This window comes from Megascapheus bottae, chromosome 21 (assembly GCF_031878675.1).
Source record: "Megascapheus bottae isolate mThoBot1 chromosome 21, mThoBot2.hap1, whole genome shotgun sequence".
NCBI classification, from domain to species: domain Eukaryota; kingdom Metazoa; phylum Chordata; class Mammalia; order Rodentia; family Geomyidae; genus Megascapheus; species Megascapheus bottae.
The window spans coordinates 34,784,226-34,804,965 of record NC_143529.1 but is presented as its reverse complement, the minus strand read 5'-3'; the positions used below and the strand labels follow the sequence as shown (position 1 = coordinate 34,804,965).

At 38.6% G+C, this 20,740-nt stretch overlaps 1 protein-coding gene across 4 annotated transcripts in view; it reads right to left on the bottom strand.

The window, feature by feature from the left end:
- Nucleotides 1-20,740, bottom strand: part of Gigyf2 (GRB10 interacting GYF protein 2) — a 132,804-nt gene that overhangs the window by 80,564 nt on the left and 31,500 nt on the right. For 3 of the 4 annotated variants that reach the window (XM_090355052.1, XM_090355053.1, XM_090355054.1), the window contains 4 exons: nt 20,288-20,383; nt 11,948-12,059; nt 5,200-5,311; nt 3,668-3,708 (listed from right to left, as the gene is read on the bottom strand). In XM_090355052.1, coding sequence (XP_090211178.1) covers nt 3,668-3,708; nt 5,200-5,311; nt 11,948-12,059; nt 20,288-20,383 — 361 coding nt within the window. The remainder of the gene's footprint in view (nt 1-3,667; nt 3,709-5,199; nt 5,312-11,947; nt 12,060-20,287; nt 20,384-20,740) is intronic. The other variant, XM_090355055.1, reaches the window with a different exon arrangement.

The following is a 20,740-nucleotide window of genomic DNA, read 5'->3' as shown; positions in this document are numbered from 1 at the left end:
ATAAAAACAAAAAACCACAACCCTGGGCCGGGAGTTTGGCCTAGTGGTAGAGTGCTTGCCTAGCATGCATGAAAACCCAGGTTCGATTCCTTGGTACCACATACACAGAAAAAAAAGCCAATAGTGGTGCTGAGGCTCAAGTGGTAAAGCTCTAGCCTTAAAAAAGTCCAAGGACAGGGCTTAGGCCCTGAGTTCAAGCCCAGGGCTGGCCAAACAAACAAACACACCACAACCCTTGGCAGTTAACCTGAAGTCATCTTATCAAAAAGTATTTAATTTGAGCCAAATGTATTGTGGTTCAAAAAGCCAGCCCAGGTACAAAATTCCAAAAGACCTTTTCTCCAATTAACTACCAGAAAACCAGAAGTGGCACTGTGGCTCAATGGGCAGAGTGATAACCCTGAGCTGAAGAGCTCAGGGACAGTACCCAGGCCCAGAGTTTAAGCCCCATGACTGACAAAAAAAAAAAAAAAAAAAAAAAAATTCAGACCTCCCCACACACACACACATTGTACAAACTGTTCTGTCATTTTGCAGGGCAAGATGGCTCATGCCTGTAATCCTAGCTACTCAGAAGGCTGAGATCTGAGGATCAAGGTTCAAAGCCAGCCCAGGCACAAAAGAACCTGAGACTCTTATTTCCAATTAACCTCTAGAAAATGGGAAATGGGGCTTGGCTCAAGGGTAGGTCAGCAGTCTCAAGCTGATTAGCTCAAGGACAATGCTCAGGCCCAGGGGTAGGGTGGTAGCCTTGAGCAGAAGGGCTCAGGGGCAGTACCAGGCAAGCAAGCCCCATCATTTCAATACAATTGTAGTTGGTGTATTGACCTCCTTAATATTTTTACATGTCATGCCAAATTACTTTTATGGAGCTCAGTGTTTCAAGAATACAGATTGTAATGAAACAGTCTTTACTCCTAATAGAATCTGGCTAGGAAAATAAATTGAATTAACATACCAAAAATAATGATGAAAATTTAACTTTATACTCATCTACTCAACATGTAAATACATGTCCAGTCAGAATCAAGGCATTCTACCAGGGAACTAACCCACTTTCCAAGGCAACCCAATCATTTCAGATAACTCTAATTATTACATCTTTTTTAAGAATACTACTTGCTTCCCAAAATCTTCTATCATTTCACCCCTTTCTGCCCTTGAAATTCATCTATGCCAAATCTAATATTTCTTTTATATAATAATTAAGGAAATAATTGCAAATAATGATACTATAAATCTTCATCCTGTCCACAATCTTCTCTCCCATCTATACTGCATCAATTCCATTATATAGTCTTTATCACAGGCTTCAAGTGCCTTGACCACTAGTATTTGGGACTCTTTCACAATGTAGCCCCAGAAGTGCACAAGATGCTTAGGCTATCGTGTGACAACATAAAAATAATGTGACTCTTCATCACTTGACTCCTAAGGATACTAAATCTTAGCAAATGTGACTATGTTCTGAGGAAACCATTATACTACTATATGACATGAAGCTCACAGTGGGGCGGGGGGGAGTGAGAGCCAGTGAGCAAGAGCAAAATCTTTCCCCAGCTGCTGTTACACATGGCTACTTTATACTCTAAATTCTGTATTATGCTTATATAAGACTGTATTTTCTGCTGTTAAATTTTCATTTAATTAGATTCAGTCTTTTAAGTTCCAACTTAAATCTGATCAACTCCAAACTTTCCTATTCCATAATATACCTTTCAACACAGACTGATATGAAAGTCTGAAAGTACCCAACAATGTCCTTCCATAAAAGGCCCCGCACCTAGACTTAGTACCTAGCATAAGGTCAGAAAATTCAAATTTCAGTATTTATTGAATAAACTAATAAGCAAAGTCAGTATTATTTAACACTATAAATTCCAGAAGGCAACTCACTTTATTTTGAATCTAATTAATACTTAAGAGCTCAGAATACTTAGGATCTTCCAATTCAAACCCTGTAAACTTATTTTAGTGGTCAGTATCTCTCTATATATTCTGGTAAACTCCTGAATCAGTCAAAAATGGGAGCAGAGGTCCTAACAAGAGCCTCAAGATTATACTGCCATGTGGGTAAAGATTACAATAAATTGGCTGGGTACCTGTGGCTCACATGTGTAATTCTAGTTACTCAGGAGGCTGTGATTTGCAGATCACTGTTTGAAGCCAGCCTGGGCAGACAAATCTGAGATTTTTACCTACAATTAATCAGCAAAGTTAAAAGTAGAGGGGTGACTCAACTGGTAGAGCTCTATTTTTGAGTGCAAAAAGCTAAGTGAAAATATGAGGCTCTGAGTTCAAGCCCCAGTACAGAAACAAAAGATTACAATTATTGATCAACCTAGACTGACTCAAGTTTCTGCACACTATACTCATTTATTATCTTATTAATGTAAAAAAACCAAGATTTCCCAACATTGTGTTGATCAATGATGAGTGATGAACCTGAATTATTGATATATTAAAATGGTTGTTACAATCTGCCTACGTAAATGGTATTTATATACTTCACATATGTTTATAAGAAATGTTTATTATTGTCACATTTAATTACACTCTGATGAACATTTTTGAACTTTTAATAAGTTAGAAATTATCATTTTTATGACTACAATAACACATTAATTCTTTTACATAAATTATGATTTATTTTTCTCGAACACTGAAATCTACTTCCCTTATTATGTTCCTCACTAACATCTCACAGTGAAAGAGAAGTACATAGCAAAGATAGCTAAGTGCTGGTGACTTACACCCGTTAGCCTCTCAGGCTGCTAAGACCTAGAGAATGGATGCTTAAAGTCAGTCTGAGAAGCAAATTCACAAGATTCCATCTCCAATTAATTAACCAAAAAAAAAAAGCTGGACGAGAGGTGTGGCTCAAGTGGTAGAATGCATACCAGCCACAAGCAAAAAGGAAAGGAAGAGCACAAGGTTCTAGCCCCAGTATTTGATAACATGCTTATTTGATGTAAAAAACCAAGTGAGTGGCACTGTTGGCTCACACTTATAATCCTAGCCACTCAGGAGGCTGAGATCTAAGGATAAAGCCAGCACAGACAGGAAAGTTCATGAGACTTATCTCCAATTGACCACTAAAAGCCAAAACTGGAGCTGTGGCTTAAGTAGTAAAGTGCTGGCCTTGAGCTTTAATAAAGCTCAGGGACAGTGCTCAGACCCTGAGTTCAAGCTCTGGGGGGAAGGGGTGTAAGGAGAGGGGAAGGGAGAGGGGAAGGGAGAGGAAGCGCTAAAATAGATTGATTACATGATTACAATAAAACCAGTTTTAGCTTCTAATACCAAAACAAAGGCTTGAGATTTTCCCTAGGCCTTGTGGCCTCCAAGAAGGAATTCATGCTGGAAAAGGAGCTAACAAATTGATTTCTAACTCAGTTCAGGGACCCTAATGGAGAACATTTATCTTTCAGAGAATATATGAATCAAAACTGTTGAGATAAATCATAGTAATTACTTTGGATCACCCCTAGTTTCATACAATGGAAGCCTTAAAGAACCATGGAGTCCTAAGTGAAAGTAACACTACAACCCCATCTACTGGAGAAGTGTAGGTAACTGAAAGTTTTATAAGTATCCATATATGTGAGCCTTATTAATTAAGCAATACCACAACAGAGATCCAGGCAATATTTCAAAACAAGAACCTTACCTATATCTTTTCGCCCTGGTTTTTCAAAACGTCTATCACCCCTAAAAAAGACAAAATAAGTTTCAAACAAGGATTGAAAAATAATACCAATTTCCCATGTCACCCACTCTGCTATATTTCCTTTAATATTGGGGTTTTCAAGTTATATAAAAAAGACATAGTCACTGCCTACTATTTTGGAAACTACAGAAAAAGTTGAAAGACAACAAAAACTCTATCACACTGTGAAAAGCTAGCTTCTACTAAATATGATCAAAATTAGCCTTAACTTTAATGGTTATCTGGTATTCTACAATATGCAGTTATCAGTCTGCATAGTTTGTTCACCACCCCCCTCTTTGGGGGGGGAGGCAGGTCAGTCCTGGGGCTTGAACTCAGGGTCTGGGCACTGTCCTTGGACACTTTTTGCCCAAGACTAGCGCTCTACCACTTGAGCAACAGTGCTACTTCTGGCTTTTTCTGTCTATGTGATACTGAGGAATCAAACCCAGGGCATTGTGCATGCTAGGTGAACACTCCACCACTAGGCCACACTCCAGACTCTGTTTCCAATTTTTTATAAGTATCAATACAGTAAACAGCCTTGTAAACATCCATCTTTGTGCAACTGCCTTCATTCATCTGGACAGACTTCACAAAAGTCACAAACAATGAGAGGATACTTCTAAAAACAACAAATAAAATGGCTTAATGCTTCTCCTGAAATGCTAAGTGATAGCAAACTCCATTATCCATAATGACAGAAACATTTTAGTCTATTTCTCTATAATGCTTTAAACTTTAAATAAGAATCACTTTTTTCTTTTCTCTTGTCTCTGTGTGTGTGTGTGTGTGTGTGTGTGCGTGCACCAGTACTAGAGGTTGAACTTGGCCTCAAGCTCTTACTTAGCCTTTTATATACTGTTGTTCTACCAATTGAGCCACATCTCCACTGCCAGTTCTTTATGGTTAATTGGAGATAAAAGTCTAATAGACTTTTCTGCCCAGGCTGGCTTCAAACCACAATCCTCAGATCTCAGCCTCCTGAGTAGCTAAGATTATACATGCTCACCACCAGCTCCTAATATTCAATACCTGATAAACATGGAATTTAACCTGTTTTGGTAAAACTTTTGCCCCCTTTCTATATTAACAAAAAAAAAATGCCAACATACTATTTAATATTCACTAACAGCACTTGAAAAAAAAATGAAATGCCACAACAATACATAGAGGTTTCTCTGCAAAAAAGCAGAAAATAAGTTAATTCCATTGTTCGTTGGTCTATTATAGGATTAAAACCACGGCTTCTTGGGTGCCGGGCAAGGACTTTACTGTTGAGTTATAGTCCCACTCCTTTCAAAAAGAAACAAACAACAAAAAAAAGTCCTTTTTTTGATATGAAGTCTTGCTAAGTTTGCCTAGACTGGCCTCGAACTTGCAAACATCTGCCTTGGTCTCCCCAAGTATCTGGGTGGAAGTATGTACCACTGTGTCTGACTTGTTTTATATGCCAAGATAGCTTCACACCAACATCTGGATCCTTTAATTACCTTTCCTCCCAGCTCTGTGATCTATGCATTTCTCTGCCACCTCCTCGACCAAACACACCCTCTACTTCATCAAAACTTCTTTGGTAGAAACCACATTCACCTCTACCTCTACCTAAAAATAAGAAAACAGAAAAAAAAATGATCTAGCACATATTCAACATGAAAGATTCATCTCTAAACTTCTGCCTCCATATAAAACGTAATATCTACATTTAAATGCTTGGCAAGGCCTGAAGAATTTACCTGTGAGATCAATGATGGCACTGAAGTAGCTGGAACACAGGTTGAAAGAAAAAAATTTAAAAACAAATCGAAGAGTCTCAATGGTGAACAATACACAGAATCAAAATTAAGCTTGGTTTTAAAAGCCCAATACTATATCACTAAGGGGTAAATAAATAATATTAAACTAGATATTTTCAATAAAATGGAAAATTTTTAATTTGAAGTTTGTAAAAAGAAACAATAAAAAGTTATCCACAAATGATAAAGTACTCTAATCCCATAAAGAGGTAACTTAATTGATTCTAAAACCTCCAATATCCAACTATCTCCTTATAAGATAAAACACATCCTTTGTCCTCTACTCAAATTTTGAAGTAAGAAAAGTATCAGAACTAAATAGTTGACAGACATGAACAGATGTAGGGGTTTAGAGACACTGATAGTTCAAAAATAAATCAACCCTTGCTATTTTGTAAAATACACAAGTCCTTACTAAATAATTCTACTCAGAATTTAAACCAACAGTACTTGCAAAAATATGCAAACATAGCTATGCAATGCATAACACTTCAATGATAGATTGCTTATACATTCATAGTTCCATTAGATAACAATGGAAATGAAAACATCTATCACTTAGAAACATTACCAAGACGTTTGTGATGGTACTGTACAAACTTACTGTATCACCAGTCATATAAAAATGTGAAACAATGGGGCCGGGAGTTTGGCCTAGTGGTTAAAGTGCTTGCCTAGCATGCATGAAGACCCGGGTTCGATTCCTTGGTACCACATACATAGAAAAAAAGCCGGAAGTGGTGCTGAGGCTCAAGTGGTAGAGCTCTAGCCTTGAGAAAGTCCAAGGATATTGCTCAGGCACTGAGCTCAAGCCCAGGACTGGCAAAAAAAAAAAAAAAAAAAAAATGTGACACAAACAACCATACACAGTATTTGATTAGAATGACAATGTTACTGATTCACATGTTTACCATATGCCATTTTTATCTAAATTACTCTTTTTTTTCCCTAAGTTTACATGAATCTAAGGAACTTAGAAGAATGGAAAGAAAAGATGGTGAATAATTTTGAGATAAATTCAACTATATAGACAAACCGTTTAAGAACCTCAATGAAAGCTGTTAATTAATTGGGGTATGAGGAGATAAAAAACTATGCTCAGATAAGGACAAAGCAAGAGAGGGCTGGATTAATGAGGATGAAAAAGGGTGAATATGGTAAAAATAGATGGTCAACATGTATGAAAACAGAACAATGAAACCTACTGAAACTGTAAAAGAAAGGGAGGTAAGAGAAAGCAATGAAGGAGATGCCAGATGACTAGAATACATCATATACATATGTGGAAATGTCACAATGATACTACCTCCTGTATAGCTTACTTATGCTGATAGAAAAAAAAAAAGAATTTTACTGGAAAGCAGTATACCATATTAGATAGGAAGCATCACCATACATCCGTAAGTCAAGTAACTGACCTATGCTGTCTATGTTTATGTAAATATACATTCACACAACAATGAAATTGAAATCAATGATGCATTTCTCAATGTATTCCACTGTTAAATAAGTATGATTTTCTATAAGAAAGGTTCCCAGCAATTTAAAAAATTAATACTCTAATTGGCTACGTAAGCTGTAATTGATTAAAACAACTTATAAACTGGATTCTGATGGCTCACATCTGTAATCCTAGCTACTCAGGAGAATGAGGTCTGAGGATCACAGTTCAAAGCCAGCCCAGGTAGAAAAGTCCATAGGATTCTCATCTCCAATTAACCACCAAAAAGCCAGAAAATGAGTTATTGCTCAAGTGGTAGAGCTCTAACCTTGAATAAATTAAATCTCAGGGATAGTGCCCAGAAACTGAGCTTACACCCCAGGACTGGTATATCATGCATGCCCAAACACATGCTCATGCATGTATACGAACACACATACATAAACAATTATATGAATATGTAGACCATTAGGAAGCATATTTAACTGAAATCTTTAGATCATGCTATTGAATGATAATATACCATAAAACATTAGAAGTATTCCATTTATATAAATATCACCGAACAGTTAGGGTCAAAAAGGACAAACTTGCACATTGTGAGATCTGAAGGCAGAAAGCTATTTGTACTTTTAGCTTTAAACTTTCTGTATAGCTTTCCTAGATAAGGCACACAATTTATAACCAACACATTAGTATATTAGAAACCTAGAAGAAAGCTGGGTGCAGGTGGTTCACGCCTGTAATCCTATCTATTCAGGAGACTGAGATCTGAGGATGATGGTTCAAAGCCAGCCGAGCAGGAAAGTCTATGAGATTTGTATCTCCAATTAATTAACCACCAGAAAACCGGAAGTGGCGCTGTGGGTCAAGTGGTAGAGTCCTACTCTTGAGCTAAAGAGCTCAGGGACAGCGACCAGGTCCAGAGTTGAAGCCCCACAACCAACAAAAGAAAGAGAAAAACAGAGAAAGAGAAAGAGAGAAAGAAAGAAGAAGAAGAAAGAGAAATCTTAGCCATCATCCCTAGTTCAACTTCTCCCATAGTATAAAACAACTCAAAGGAAAATTATTCATCTTCATTTTACTTTTTTTGGTGGGTCAAGGGGCTTGGACTGGGACTGGGCGTTGTCCCTGAGCTCTTCAGCTCAAGGCTATTGCTCTATCCTCAAGCCAAGCCCTACTTCCCATTTTCTAGAGGTTAATTGGAGATAAGAGTCTCAGGTCCTTTTGTGCTGGCTTTGAACCTTGACCCTCAGATCCCAGCCTCCTGGTAGCTAGGGTTACAGGCGTGTGGCACCAAGCCCTGCTCTTTTTTTTTTTTTTTTTTTTTAAATATAGTTCTGAGAACTAAACCCAAGACTTGCATGTGCTAGGCAAATGCTCTATCTATAAACTGTATCTGTACCTCCAATGATGGGCTTTCAGCAAAAACATGAATGCATTCCAAAACCAAATACAATCAAAGGAAAAGTCATATCAAATACCCAGTCATTATTTCTACATCAAGAAATGACTCCAAATATAGCGGTATTTTGGTAACCATAGTATAAAATCTGGAAATAGTGCACAGAATTGGATGTGGGTAATGTCAGAAACATGTCTATGAAATGGGAGTAAGGACCCCAGTGGAACAACTTCAATCCTAAAACTATCTTCCATAGTGTCAATATCACTTTTATAATTTTTATTGTTATTATAAAGGTGATATACAGAGAGAGGGGTTATGGAAAGAGTACATTTCTTTATGGACAATGTCTCCCCTTTTCCTCCCTCCTTCCCCCTGCTTCCCCCCTACCCCAGTTTTTCCAGTTCCTATCCCCACTCACATTTTTTAACATAATGTCTTGAGTACTAAATATTTTCAGAACTCATTACATGAGTATCATCTTAAAGATAACAAATTCTAGAAACATGAATACAAAAAAAGTATGCCATAAAAAAAGGAAAACACATGTAAAAATAGTTTTCTGCCAATATGGCAAGCAGTGGTTCTGCTTATGAAACTGCTAATGTTTACTGGTGGAATATATTAAAAGATTATATTTTAAAACCTCCCAGCAAAACAAATTTGGATAAACAACAACTTTCAGCATGATGTACTTTTCTTAACACTAAAAATATGTAAAGGAGTATTCTATAGTCTCAGATTTCAACTCACTCTGGGGGATTACAACACACTAGTGGGCGACTGAAGAGACAAGAGTCTGGAAGATATAATTCAAGTTTGCCCATACAGAAAGGTCACCTGACCACCCTTCGCAACCATCAGGTGGCCACAGTGGTGTGTGTCTGTCGTCCCAGCTATGGCAGCCTAAGCTCAAGAGGATTTCAGTTGGAGGCAGCATGGAGCAAAAAAGTGCCCAAGACCCCATCAACATAAAAGATTATGTCTAGTTGTAATCGCTAGTCAATCCTGGCTACAGAGGGATGCGTTAACAGGAGGACTATGGTCCAAAGCAAAAAAAACTTTCCCAAAACAGTCAGTAAAAATCCGCCCCCCCAAAAAGATACATGTGTGTATATGTATATATACATACACACATTGTAATATACATACATACATATGTATATGTATACGCACATGTGTGTATGCATGTATATTTGTGTGCTAGTAACTCACACCTATGCCTACTTACTCAGAAGCTGGATATCAGAACTGCAGTTCAAGGCCAGCCCAGGCAAAACTGTTAGTGACACCCATATCTCTACCAGTAGTTGGACATGGGAGTGTGGACCTGTCATTCCACCTATGGCAGGAAGCATGAACAAGGGAACAAGGCCAGATGAGGCAAGGAGAACTAGATCTTACCTCAAAAATGACCAAGGCAAAACAGGCTGAAGGTATAGCTCAATTTGGTGAAACTTTTAATGGTGGAGCCTTAGCATGAAGTCCTGAGTTCAAAACTCCAGTACTACCAAAACTGCATATTGATATATACAGACATGCTTACTTTACAAAAAAGCTGAAGGCGTGGGTGACAGTTACAGGGATTTGCTTTGCTTTTTAATTTTGGGGGTTTCTGAGAAAGAATCTCACTAGGTAGTCCAGTTTGTGCCTCTCTCATTGCCTTCCTGTATAATCTACTGAAGTACTATTGTTACAAGCACACGCCATCATATCTGGTTTTAATTTGGTTTTGTTGTTGCTGTTGTTGGGGTTTTTCTCCATTTTTTTTTGGGGGGGTGCCAGTACTGGGGCTTGAACTCAAAGGCTGGGGCTTGGCTCAGAGCCTTTATATAGAAACTGACTGCCATATGTGACCTTTTCGTTCAAGGCTAGCTAGCACTCTACCACTTGAGCCCAAAACTCTACTTATAGCTTTTTGTATCACTGAGATGCACAAATCCTGGAAAAATTCTATACTACTGAAGCTAACCAAGTGTGCGAAGCTAAGCCATCTAAAAATCTTTTGACACGCAGATATACTGAGATGTCACCATACAAATATCTCTAGCATTAAGTACATGTTTTACAATGTTTACTCCTTACATTAATACTGGTTCAGCCAGGCACAGTGGCTCACGCCTATAATCCTAACTACTCAGGAGGCTGAGATCTGAAGATCAAGGTTCAAAGCCAGCCCGGACACAAAAGAACCTGAGACTCTTATCTCCAATGAACCTCTAGAAAACAGGAAGTGGGGCTGTAGCCCAAGGGTAGGGAGGTAGCCTTGAGCTGAAGAGCTCAGGGACAGTGCCCAGGTCAAGTTCAAGCCCCATGACCCACCAAAAAAAAAAAAAAAAAACCACCAAACTACTGCTTTAGTTTTTGCTGTTGTTATTGCTGTTTTCTCTAGTCCTATGGCTTACACTCAGGGCCTAGACACTGTCCCTCAGGTTTTTGTGCTCAAAGAAAGTGCTCTATCACTTGAGCTACAACTCCACTTTTAGCTTTTTTTGGTAGTTTATTGACGATCGTGCCCCAGACTAGCTCCAAACCATGATCCTCAGTTCTCAACTTCCTGAGTGGCTAAAATGACAGGCATGAGCCACAGTGCCTAGCTTAAAACTACTGCTTTAATGATAAATAAATAAAAGGGGGAAAAATACAACTAGCTAACAATAATACCTAGGAAAACAGGTGAAGAGGGATTAATTATCTCTTCTTCATTAATCATAACACACATTTTAACTACTACTGAAAGAAACCTATTTGGCAATTTTCTCTATAAAGATTCTATAAAAATCACTGTACTCATAAGATACAACCTTAAAAATAAAGTTGAAAAAAAATTATTCAGTCACACCAGTCTGCTTGTATGAGATGTGAAGATGATGGCCTCTATCCCAGAAACGATCCAATTCTTCTTAAGCAACTCTTAAGAGAAAATTTTAAGGCATGCTTATACTAATGTAAAATACTCAAGTAGGTATACTGTAAACTGCAAAAATATTCTTCAGTTAGCAAACACACACACACACACACACACACACACACACACACACACACACACACAAAATCAACCCAAAATAGGGAGCAATCTCCAAGCAATTATGAATTCAAATTCATAAAACTGTAAAACTATATATTTATAAGTAAATACTGCCTAACTATTTCTTGTTCTAGTCCCTCCAAAGTATTAATGATATGGTTTCGACTCTAATCCTCTATGACTGGGGTCCCTTTTGGCTCACAGCCCTTACACAGAAACTGAAGGTCACTAGGGACGTTACTGCTTCTCTATGAGTCAGAATGCTCTAGCTCTCTAGAGCTTCTTCAAGGCTTCTTATGGAAAGGGAATGTAAGAATTTGATAATTTTAGTAGAACTGTGTAGATTTCCTGAAACTCAATCTGTTCAGCGAGAATTATAAGCCTCTGCTCCTAATCAGGAGTTGTGATGAAGATACCTTTAAGAAATGGTTAAAAAAAAACAAAAACAAAAACAAAAACATTTAGTATTCAGTTAACACCAAAGACCAGGTTTTAAAAATAAAATCATTAAAATATGTCGTTAAGATTCCCTAGCCTCCTCTGTGATTACTTTTTTCAAGTGAAAGCTCACCTCGGCCTCTTGAAGAACTTCTACCTCGAGGAGCCCCCACCACTGTTCCTCCTCCTCCTCGTCCTGTCAATCGGAGGACAGCAGCACTATTTACAGACATGGAAAAGTTTCTCTGCCAAAACATAAAAAAGAAAGGATAAAACATGTATAAAACTGTACACTTCTCCTAATCTTCCTCTGGCTATTAAACAGTGTCTGTTCACTTCCAGCAATAGGGAACCACTGACACAGACTTCAGCCAAAACTTGGTCTTATGATTATTTCAGATCAACAAAACTGGCAACCAATACCTTATACAATACTATGTTTATTGAGGAAATACACATGCAAAACAAACAAACAAACTGCTATGCTGATAAAGTAAATAGGCAACAACCCCAAATTGTAAAAGAGAATTGGTTTAGTCCTTTAAGCCTTTAGTGAAAAATCACAGGGAGTCATAAAAAGGTCTAAGAGCAGCATGAGGAGGAAAATGTTCAGCCTAAACAATTATGAATTAGAAACTCCAAGCAGTACTTGACAGAATGATGGGGATCAAAGCAACTAGTGATGGCCAAGCACGGTGGTACATACATGAAGAGCCAGCGACTCAGGAAGCAGAGGCAGAAGATGAAGGTCCAAAGCCAGCCTGAGCAAAAGCAAAGACCTACCTTAAAACACTAAAAGTGAACGGGACTGGGGTGTGGAAGGGAGGACGGGGAATGACTCAAGTGTAAGTGGTTGCTAGCAAGCACAAAGCCATAGATTCAATACATAGTACAAAGAAGTTTCTAAGTGCACGGGGAAAGGTAAGAATCTACATAAGGTCAGCCACAAAAATACACAGGAAAAGTATGAAAACAAAAAGAAAGATTGGGCCTAGATAAGCTATGCTCCCTCCTGGCAGAAGAATAGAACATTCAGAGTTGAGATGAGTAACAATCTTGCAAATCAATTCATGTTTCTTAGTCCTAAACATTTTCCACTATTTGGGGGGGGGGAGTTCACTTGTGAAACTTGAATTCTAGACCTACAACTTGTCCCTGAGCTCTTCAGCTCAAGGCTACTGCCCTACCCCTTGGGCCACAGTGCCACTTCCTGGTGGTTAAATGGAGATAAGAATCTCACAGTCAGGGCTGGGAGTTTGGCCTAGTGGTTAAAGTGCTTGCCTAGCATGCATGAAGACCCGGGTTCAATTCCTCAGTACCACATATAGAAAAAAAAGCCAGAAGTGGTGCTGAGGCTCAAGTGGTAGAGCTCTAGCCTTGAGAAAGTCCAAGGACAGTGCTCAGGCCCTGAGCTCAAGCCCAGGACTGGCAAAAAAAAAAAAAAGAATCTCACAGTCTTTAGTGCCCAGATTGGCTTTGAACTGTGATCCTCAGATCTCAGCCTCCTGAATAGCTAGGTTTACAGGCGTGAGCCACCATGCCTGGCTCTAATTTTTTATTTTGACCTTAAATTAGTTGATATATGACATCTATACATTGTTCTCTAAAAACGTACCTCATTAAAAACTTCTTTCAGCCAGGCTCACATCCATAATTCTAGCTACTCAGAAGGCTGAGATCTGAGGACAGTTCAAAGCCAGCCAAGCAAGAAAGTCTGTGAGACTCTTACCTGTAATCAACCACCAAAAGCCAGAAATAAAGTTGTGGCTCAAGAGGTAGAATACTAGCCTTGAGCACAAGAACCCATGTCAGCACCCAGGTCCTAAGTTCAAGGCCCAGGACCAGCAAAGAAGAAGACAGAAGGAAGAAGGAAGAAGGAAGAAGGAAGAAGGAAGAAGGAAGGAAGGAAGGAAGGAAGGAAGGAAGGAAGGAAGGAAGGAAGGAAGGAGAGAGAAAGGAAGAATGAGGAAGGGAGAAGGAAGGGCGGGAGGAACAAAAAATCCCTTTAACTTGAGAATATTCAAAAGTGAAGGTAGCTTACAGGACACCAAACAAGGTCAAAGAAGAGACACCTAGACATATTATAGTTAGTTAACAGACCAAATACACAAAACACTTGTCAAAAACAGCAAAGGAAAAGAGGCAAATCATAAAGAATGATAGAAACATTGAGGTGAGAGCCCAAATTTATATAAACAAGTCTGCTTAACTTGAGGCATCATTCTGATTTTGAAACTAATTTTGTAGCTATAGATACCAATGGCTCACATCTATAAGCCTAGCTACTCAGGAGACTAAGATCTGAAGACTGCGGTGCAAAGCCAGTTGAGTAATAAAGTCCATGAGACTCCTAACTTCAATTAACCATCAAAACCTCAAAAGTGGTAGAGGGTCAGGCTAAAACAAAAAAAGCTAAAAGACAGAGCCCTGGTACTGGCACACACACAAAAGAACAAAAATACTAGGTGCCAGTGGTTCATACCCATAATCCTAGCTTCTAAGAAGGCTGAGATCTGAAGATCATAGTTCAAAGTGGGCCTGGTAGTGGGAACTCCATGAGACTCTATCACCAATAAACTACTCAGAAAGGCTGGAAGTGGCCCTATATAACTCATGTGGTACCGCCTTAAGCAAAAGAAGCTCAGACATAGCACACAGACCCTGAAGTCAAGCCCCAGGACCAGCAGGAAGGAAGCATGTGGGGAGAGAAAAAAGGAGGGACTAAAAAACACATGATCAGGGCCAGGAGTGGTAGCCTAGTGGTAAAGTGCTTGCATAGCAATCATGAAAAGCCTGGGTTCAATTCCTCAACACCACATAAACAGAAAAGGCTACAAGTGGCGCTGTGGCTCAAGTAGCAGTGCTAGCCTTGAGCAAAAGAAGCTTGGAGACAGTGCCCAGGCCCTGAGTTCAAGCCCCAGGATTGTCAAGAAAGGGGGGGGGGGGAGGAGAGGGAGAGAGGGAGAGAGGGAGAGAGGGAGGGAGGGAGGGAGGGAGGGAGGAAAGAAGGAGTCTTTCTCATGACCCAGACATACCACTCCTGGGCATCTACCTAGAACATCAAAAACCAGGATACCATAAAGACATTTATACACCTATGTTCACTGCTGCACTCTTCACACTAGCCATATAATGAAAACAGTCCGGATGCTCTACAACAGATGAATAGATCCAAAAAATATCATACCTAGACACAATGGCACTTTATACAAGCATTACAAAGAATATTATTGTGCATTTGCAGGGAAATTGATGGACTTAAAACAAATAATGTTAAGTGAGGTTAGCTAAGATACAAACTGCACATGTTTTCTGTCATGTGCAGAATTTATATCTAAAACATACTGTATTTTTACAGGATTCTAGGCATTCACACACAGTGAGACCAAAGGAGGATAGTCGTAGCAGATGAACACCAAGGCACAATGTCTATGTACATCTCATTATATAAAACAGTATCTCTCTAAATGAACTCTAATAAATGAGAACAAGAGGCTTGTACTTCATTGCTGTTTCTGTTTTCTGTGTTGTATATTGTTTGTGCATTTGCCTGCCTTTAAGAGGTCACGGATGGGGCACAAAAATGAAGGGACAAAGGATGAACAAATGCAGCAGTAATTCTCACTAGACACTAACTATGCAACTATACAACTTGTAGGCAGGGAGGGAAGGGGAAAACTGAGAATGAGGGAAGGGGTAACAATGTTCAAAAGAAATTTTGGACATTTAAGGCTTTACCTAACTTATATAACTATAAGTCATCACCTTTATAACAAAAAAAAATTTTTTAAGAAAAAAAAATGGGGCCAGGAGTTTGGCCAAGTGGTAGTGCTTCTCTAGCATGCACGAAGACCTGGGTTCCATTCCTTGATACCACATACATAGAAAAGAAACCAGAAGTGGTGCTGTGGCTCAAGTGGTAGAGCACTAGCCTTGAGAAGGCCCAAGGACAGTGCTCAGGCCCTCAGCACAAGCCCAGGACTGGCAAAAAAAAGAAAGGAAAAGAAAAGAAAAATGTTCAGTACTATATACTGGTAATGAAGACGCTGAAGCAATCGGGAAAAAATCCATTCATAACAGCCTCAAAACAATACAACAACAACAAAAAAAAAATACAACAGTACTAGACTGAGGCAAGGAAGTAAAAGCCCTTTATAATCATACCTATAAATGCTTGAGGAACAGCCAGAAAATGGAGAGACCTCCCGTGCTCATGGGTTGGAACAATCAATAGTGTGAAAATGACCATTCTGCTAAAAGCCATGTACCAATTCACTACAATGTTCATCAAAATCCCAATGTCATTCATTCCTCACAGAAAGGGAAACACAACCAAAACATTCACATGGAGCCATAGACGACACAACCAAAGCAAATCTCCATTAAAAAAAAAAGTAACACTGGACCTATATCACCATACCAGCCTTCATATAATACCACAGAGCTATGGGAACAAAACAGCACGATAGGAGGAGGAAAAAAGTACCAAGACCAGTGGAATGGTATGGAACGAATGGTCTAGAAATAAAACCACAATTACACTCAGCTAATTTTCAACAAAGAGCCTCAAATATACATTTACTTGAGAAAAATAGCATCTTGATTAAAACCTTATGTGTGTCCATATGCCAATACTAGGCCAAGGTGCTGTCTTTTACCTTTTTCAGGCCAATCCATTTCCAGCTTTTTGGTTGGTAACTGGAGACAAGAGTCTCATAGACTTTTCTGCCAAACATAGCTTTGAACTTGATCCTCAGATCTCAGTCTCTAGTATATCTAGGATTATAGATATACATCTATAACCTGGCCCATGGTAGAAGACTGAAATGTGAAGCCAATCAATTACTCTGTTTAAAAAAAAAGGGAGGGGGGGTAATTTGACCTAATGGTAGAGTGCTTGCCTAGCATGCATGAAGACCTGAGTTCGATTCCTCGCTACCACATACATAGAAAAAAAGTTGGAAGTGGTGCTGAGGCTCAAGCCCAGGACTGGGGGGGAAAAAAACTCCAAATAGATGAAAGAACTCCAAGTAACACCTAAACTTTAAATTTATTATAGAAAAACATACACAAAACTCTGACAGTTAAAGGCATAAGTAATTATTTTCTAATAGGAGTTTAATTGCCCAGAAAAGATTAAGAACTGACAAATGGAATTGCACCAAATTGAAAACTTCCTTCACAGCAAAAGAAACAATGACCAGAATCAAGAGACAACCCACAAAATAAGAGGAAATCCTAATCAATATATAAAGGATGAATATCCTGAATATAATAAGAATTCAAAGCACTCAACCAGCAAAAGAACAAATAATTCAACCAGTTAAATGGAAAGGAAACTGAACAGAGTTCTTAAAAGTAGAAATCACTAATAGATATGTAAAGAAATGTTCAACATCCTTAGCCATAAATAAAATGCAAATTAAAACTATATTAAGCTAATGGAGGGACAGAGGGTGAACAAATGCAACAATGATGATACTCAGTTGAAAATGAACTACATAACTTGTGGGAGGGAACAGGAGGGAAAAACTGGAGACAGTGAAGAAAGAGGTGACATTGTCTAAAAAGAAATGTACTCTTTTACCTGTACATCATCTTTATAATAACAATAAAAAATAAATATTACACAGGAGGCTGAGATCTGAGGATCACAGTTCAAAGACAGCCCAGAGAGGAAAGTCTGTAACTCTTGTCTCTAACTAACCACAAAAAAAACAGAAGCAAGGCTGGGAGCATGGCCTAGTTGGTAGAGTGTTTGCGTAGCATGCATGAAGCCCTGGGTTTGATTCCTCAGTACCACATACACAGAGAAAGCTGGAAGTGACGCTGTGGCTCAAATGGTAGCGCACTAGTCTTAAGGAAAGCTCAAGGCCCAGGACTGGCAAAAAAAAAAAAAAGGTTGGAACTGACGATGATCCTGTCGAGCACCATAAGCCAACCCTCACTCTAGGGTGATTGCCCTTCACAGCTCAGTGTCTATCTACTTGGTTAATCTGCCTTAAACAGTCCCAGTCCCAGTGTGTGGGCCCATGAAGCTTCCTAGGTTTTCCAATTTCTTTCTCTCCTGCAGCCCTGCTGGAGGACTATTACTTCCCCACTGAATTTGCTTAGAACTCTTTTAAATTTTTTTTTATTTCTTTTATAAATCTGAAGTTCAATATTTCTCTGGCTCTATTGTTTATTGCTCCCTTGACTTGCTTGCCATTGCATACCACCTGATACTAATATGCCGCTATTATTTTATTTTAGGTTCATGGAGAAACAGAAAGGTGTTATACATCCCTAATCCTATATCTTTTCCACCTTCAACTATTCCTCTAATAATATATCTTACAATATGCTTACTTTTATACTCATATGAATATGTTCAATGGTCTCAGCAACATTCTATCAGCAGTGCATTATGTCACAACTTTTATGCCATAATTGATCATATTCATAGTATTCCCACATATGTCAACAGGTTTTGTTCAGACATAGTTATAAACTATTCAAAAAGACTGGAAGTGGCCTTATGGCTCAAGAGGTAGAGTGTTCTCCTTGAGCAAAAGAAGCTTAGGGATAGTATCCAGGACCAGCACCCCCCCCCAATGTATATGCACTTATATAAGTGTGTGCATACGTATACAATTGTGGATGTGAGCTTGTGAATGTTTTTTGTTTGTGAATGTATAAACAAATTTGTATGCATGAGCTGATATACAGATATATGTGACAGTTGTATATAACAATGTGACTGAGTAGCTGAGTGTGTGACTATGTATGCCATGTGCATATTAATGCCAGTATCTGTAGGCAGGCATAATTATGGCTGTGATATGTGCTTGTATGTGTGTATTTCTCGATGATAATGCATGCATGCCCATAAATGTCTCTAAACACATTATCTATCCAAATCCATATGCATGTGTATATATATATATATATATTTATTATGCTTGTTTATGCATGTGACATGTATGCTGTTCCAACTGAAAATTGTTGGATCGATCGATCTATCTATTTATCCATCTACCTATCTATTGTATTACTGTTTCTGGGACAGCAACATTTCAGAAAAGGAACCACTCTTGCTCATGTTGGATGAAAGAAACACCCATCTCAGTGCGTATAATACACTCTTTTAATAAAACACATTTTTTAAAAAAGAGAGAAGAGCTAGGTGCCAGTGGCATGCCTGTAATGCTACCTAATAAGGAGGCTGAGAACTGAGAATCACGTTTGAAGCCAGCCCAGAGAGGAAAGTCTGTGGGACTCTTATGTCCAATAAATTACTAAAAAAGCTGGAAGTAGAGCTATGGCTCAAGTGATAGAATACTAGCTTTGAGCAGAAGAAGTTCAGGGTCATTGCCCAGACCCTGAGCTCAAACCCCAGCACTGGCACAAAAGTGAGAGACAGAGAGAGAAAAAAGGAAGAAAAACAATGAAGGGTGAAAATTTAGAAATAATTAGCAACTATGTATGAAGGCATAAGGAATCAATAGGGGGTTGAGAAAGCTAAAGAGAAAGTAAGTGCCAGTATTATTCCTAGCTACTTAGGAGGCTGAGCTCTGAGGATTGAGGTTAGAAGGCTGCCCAGGCAAAAGGTCTATGTGACTGAAAAAACTAGAAGTGAAGCTATGGATCTCAAAGTGGTGGGGTGCTAGCCTTAAGCAAAAAATGCTTGGGGACAACATCCAGGCTCTGAGTTCAAGCCCCAGGAGGGGTATCAAAATACACACACACACACACACACACACACACACACATACATAGACACATAAATTTACATAAAAATATCTGCTAATGACACTACAATATTCTGGATTTTATGAATAAAAAAAAGAGCCAGTCTGATCTAAGTGCTGATGGTTCACGTTTATAATCTTAGATTTTTTGAAATCTGAATAGTTTGTGGGAACCCTTCTCAACTCACACCTGGGTACACTGGCAGATGCCTGCTATCCCAAGCTACACGGGGAGGCTGAACCTGGGAAGATCATGGTGCCAAGCCGCAGAAAAGTCCACAAGTCTCCATTTTATGTAAGGAAAGCTGGAGATAGTAGCTCACACTTGTGAAACACAAGCAATAATAGGAAGCCTAAAAGATAGCAGATCTCAGCTCAGGGGCATGATGGGAGAGAAGTAAAACTTATCCTAAAAATAATCAGTGAAACAAGTTTCAAGGTACAGCTCAGCAGCCCCTTAATGGAACTAGAGTGACTTAGAAGAGCCTATGAACAAAACTAGTTATATGAAAGATGCTGAAAATCAGCACAAATTTTTGTAAAATCTTTTTAAGTTCTTAATAGAGCCACTCAGATGCATCTATATACCAAGAAATACCATGAAGAAAGAAGATTTAAGAGAACTCAACATAATCTTTAGGGTCTAAGTAGTAGCTTCTTGATTTCATCCCTCAGAGGTAAAATAAAAAATTAAAAAAAAAAAAAAAAAGAGTTTGATCTGAGATCTAGAGCTAGGCATTTACCTGTTCTTCTTCTGTAAAGGGTACTAGAGCCAATGGTGGCAGGGGCTCCTCCTGTAGAATAGGTAGAAATTCTTTATCCAGAAGATCTGAAGGTATCTGTACAGCAAACACATGATGCAAAGATTAATATTATTCCTCCAATTACAAAAAGACAAAACCAAGAAAAAATATTTTCTTTGTTCATATGTAACTGATTTGTGTGAATATTTAATTTAAACTTATCTTGCTACAATTAACTTGTGCTGATTATCTGGTATATACTTATTTGAAGATAGGCAAATGTTAAAAACTAAAGCCACTCTCCTCCTATCAGTCCACCCTTTTTAGATTCAGCATTAACTCTATTTCCAGAAAACACGTGGAGTAAAAATCTCCATGTTTAACTCAGTGCAGATGGTAAGAGAGTTTCAAAAGCAATTATCTGTCCTCAGCAACCATGCCTAAAACTCAAGA